Consider the following 3,721-nt stretch of genomic DNA (forward strand, 5'->3'; position numbering starts at 1 on the left):
GTTGAGAGTATTACATAATAGATCACCCGATTTCGCCCATTAACCTCTTCCAGCTGGCTCCCATCCCCCACAAACCCTCACCACCCCATTGTCTGTGTCCAAGGGTTATGCGTAAATGCATACAGGTTCATTGGTTGATCTCTTTCCACCCACCTTCTCCAGCCTTCCCTCTGAGGTTCAACCTTCTGTTCATGCTTCTATGTCTCTGGGTCTATTTTTGATCAACAGTTTATTGGGTTCATTAGATTCCACATATGAGTGATATCATATGATAGTTATCTTTCTCTGACTGGCTCATTTCACTTTGTATAATTCTCTCCAGGTCCAGCCATGCTGTTGCAAATGGGAAGAGGTCTTTCTTTTTTATTGCCACGCATTATATTCCATTGTGTAAATATATTACAGCTTTTTTATCCACTCATCTGCTGATGGGCACTTAGGTTGTTTCCAAATCTTAGCTACTCTAAGTTGCACTGCTATGAACATAGGGGTGCATATATTCTTTCTGATGAGTGCTCCAGGTTTCTTAGGATATATTCCTAGAAGTGGGATCACTGGGTCAAATGGCAGTTCCATTTTTAATTTTCTGAGGAAACTCCATACTGTTTTCCTTAATGGCTGTATCAGTGTGCATTCCCACCAGCAGTATACTAGGGTTCCCTTTTCTCCACAACCTCACCAACACTTGTCATTTGCTGATTTATTGATGATAGCCATTCTGACAGGTGTGAGATGATATCTCATTGCTGTTTTGATTTGCAACTCTCAGATGATTAGTGACTATTTTTTAATGTCTCTTGGTTTTCTGTATGTCCACTTTGGAGAAGTATGTACTTAGGTCCTTTGCCCATTTTCAAATTGGATTGTTTGTCTTCCTTTTGTTAAGTTGTATGAGATCCTTATGTTTTGGAGATTAACCCCTTACCGGATGTATTATTGGCAAATATGTTCTCCCATGCAATGGGCTTTCTTGTTATTTTGATGATGGTTTCCCTTGCCATGCAGAAGCTTTTTATTTTCATGTAGTCCCATTTGTTTATTTTCTCCTTAGTTTCCATTGTCCTATGAGATGTATCGGTAAACATATTGCTATGGTAGATGTCTGAGATTTTGCTGGCTATGGTTTCTTCTAGGACTTTTATGGTTTCACATCTTATATTTAAGACTTTTAACCATTTTGAGTTTATTCTTGTATATGGTCTAAGTTGGTGGTCTAGTTTCATTTTTTTGCATGCACCCCCTCCAGGAAATATTTAGAAGCAAACATTATATTACATAATGTTACTGTTTTTTAATCTGTATCCTATGAAGTAATAGACAATGAAATTACACCAAATTCACACCCAAATAACTCCTGGGAAAGGTCATGTATGTGTCCCATGCAAAGGTTAGTTCATTGTTTCAACACTAAGAAACTATAGTCACAGTTAGACAAGAGTACTGTCTGATAAATGGCCCTTTGAAATATGCTCCAAACTGGGCTGGGAACACTGAAATGTTAGGTCTCCTTCAGCAATGTTGACCCAAATTCATGAATCTTTCAGATTATGTCTGTATAGAGTTGCTGACTCAAGTAATTTGTTCAAATAGGCTCTGTGCTACTTTTCTGTGTTGCTCCAACAAAAATATTTTCAAGAGCAAGGAAATTTTTTTCTTGGGGAACATTTTTACACAGTGAAAATTTTATTTCACTAATGCTGCCTTTTGGATCTAAATAAGCTGTGAAATTGAAGAAGGAAAATAAATACTTAAACACTTATATAAATTAGTTCTCTTTTTGATAAGTTCCCTTAGTGACATCTCCCACGCTCAGTTCTCTCCATGAAAAGGTCTGACAACAGCATAGTAATTAAAACACAGGTGAGAAAAAAAGATTAAACTGATTTGAGATCTCTATTAGAGTTGTGTGAATTCCAATGTGCACTATTACAGTAAGATGTTGGGGATACAGCACAGGTTTTATTTTTTTTTAACAGTAATTTAAAGTTTATTCCAGCTATAATGCAGGTTATTCTGACTTTAAGGTAGCATCACATGGCATACTTCTGAGTCCATTCCCGAGATATTCTGTTGTACTTATCTCTGTCTGTTTTATAGATCCGTGCAATCTCTGGCACTAGGGGGTCATCTGGGTTTGGATCACATAGCAGTGAACAAATGGATAAAAGAACTGCAAGAAAACAAATGTGGTTACCCAGCATCAGGATTTTGAATTTTTAAAAGTGCATTTAAAAACATTACTATACCCACTTACATCAAAGGATAGATCATCCAGACAGAAAATCAGTAATGAAACAGTGGCATGACAGGATACTATTTATAGAGTACCCTAAAGATCACACACACACACACAGGTCCCATAATTGTGGCTTGCCAATGAAACATATCATCCCCAACTGGACCTGCAGAACACTGTGCTGGAGGGTCACGGGCCAAATCACTAAGTTCCTTATTAATCCGTTTCAGCGCCATCGTCTGTGCTTTGCGTCTGGCTCCTCACTATCTCTGTGTGTGTGCTCGGAGGTCCGGCCGAAACTCTTGATGACCCCGGCGGCAGGCAAGGCTGGTCTCTTCGTCTCACACCGGCTCTGCCAGACACAGGCGCCGGAAGGAGTCCATAGCAGGAAGGTAGAGGAAACGGCAGCTGCGCCGTAGAACCCCACCCAGCACAGGTGTTAGAATCAAACAGACCAGCACTAACACAAGTGGCACAGAAACAATATATATCTGATTAGGGCTAGTCCACCCACAAAGGCCTCCTATGTCTTTAACATATAAGAGTACCTCACACACATGTGCACTGAACCCAACTCCTTCCTGGTAGTATAGAAGCAGGGCAACGTTTCATTTGAGAACATCCATCTAGTTTCTTTGCCTTATTTTACCCCTACCAAATTGTATATAACAAATAATTTACATGGACCTGGATTTATTTAGAATAAGCCAATAAAATAGCTATTATATGACCATTCTACAAAAACAGGAATTTTATGGGATTCAAACAAATAGTTAAGATACATTCAGTTATGATGGGAGTCTATTGATAAATATTAATTAGGAATTTGGAAGTTTGAATAGGGAAGTTCAAATGATCTAGTAAGAAGATGCTCCATAGGGATATCTTATTATTTACATAAAATTATCACTTAATTTTTAATTCACTCTTTAATAGGTCAAACACTTATTTAGCACTATGGTGTGCTCGGGCACTTTCTTAGGTTTTCAGGCTAGAAAAATGAATAAGATATAATTCCTGACCTTAAGGAACCTATAGTCTAATGGCCTATATTCCCATTGAATTTGAATTCAAACATTCAGTCTGTGATACCAACTAATTATTTATTTTAAAATCTATTTTCCTCTATTTTTTATAATTAAATGTAATTTTTTCTTTTAAAAAAGTAATATATGCTCACTACTTAAGAAATGTTACAGAAATATACATGTTAGAAAGTAAACTTCCTATACTGGTATCAGGGTTGGAATCATTTCAATGTGACCATATTCTAGTGCTAAGTAATCATTAAGTGGCTAGCCTATATAATAAAAGCATAATATGCAAATCGAACCAATGGCAGAACAACCAGTCAGTGGGGGGTGGGGCCAGCAAGCAGGTGGCACCAGGTCAGCCAAGGCACATGCCAGCGGGCAGAGGGAGGGAACTGCGATGAGGGGGGCAGCGATGGGTGGCAGCGGAGAGGTGATGGGGGGGACCGGCACC

General features: G+C 38.6%; 1 protein-coding gene across 1 annotated transcript; it reads right to left on the minus strand.

The window, feature by feature from the left end:
* Positions 1 to 1,962: 1,962 nt before the first annotated feature.
* On the minus strand, positions 1,963 to 2,639 carry LOC106727009 (ubiquitin-conjugating enzyme E2 D3-like). Its single transcript, XM_014544026.1, has 2 exons — positions 2,353 to 2,639; positions 1,963 to 2,207 (listed from the first exon to the last, which is right to left on the minus strand). Exons 1-2 carry the CDS (start codon positions 2,470 to 2,472, stop codon positions 2,031 to 2,033), a joined length of 297 nt encoding a protein of 98 aa, XP_014399512.1. The 5' UTR covers positions 2,473 to 2,639; the 3' UTR covers positions 1,963 to 2,030.
* Positions 2,640 to 3,721: the final 1,082 nt, after the last annotated feature.

This window comes from Myotis brandtii, unplaced genomic scaffold (assembly GCF_000412655.1).
Source record: "Myotis brandtii unplaced genomic scaffold, ASM41265v1 scaffold348, whole genome shotgun sequence".
Lineage (NCBI taxonomy): Eukaryota > Metazoa > Chordata > Mammalia > Chiroptera > Vespertilionidae > Myotis > Myotis brandtii.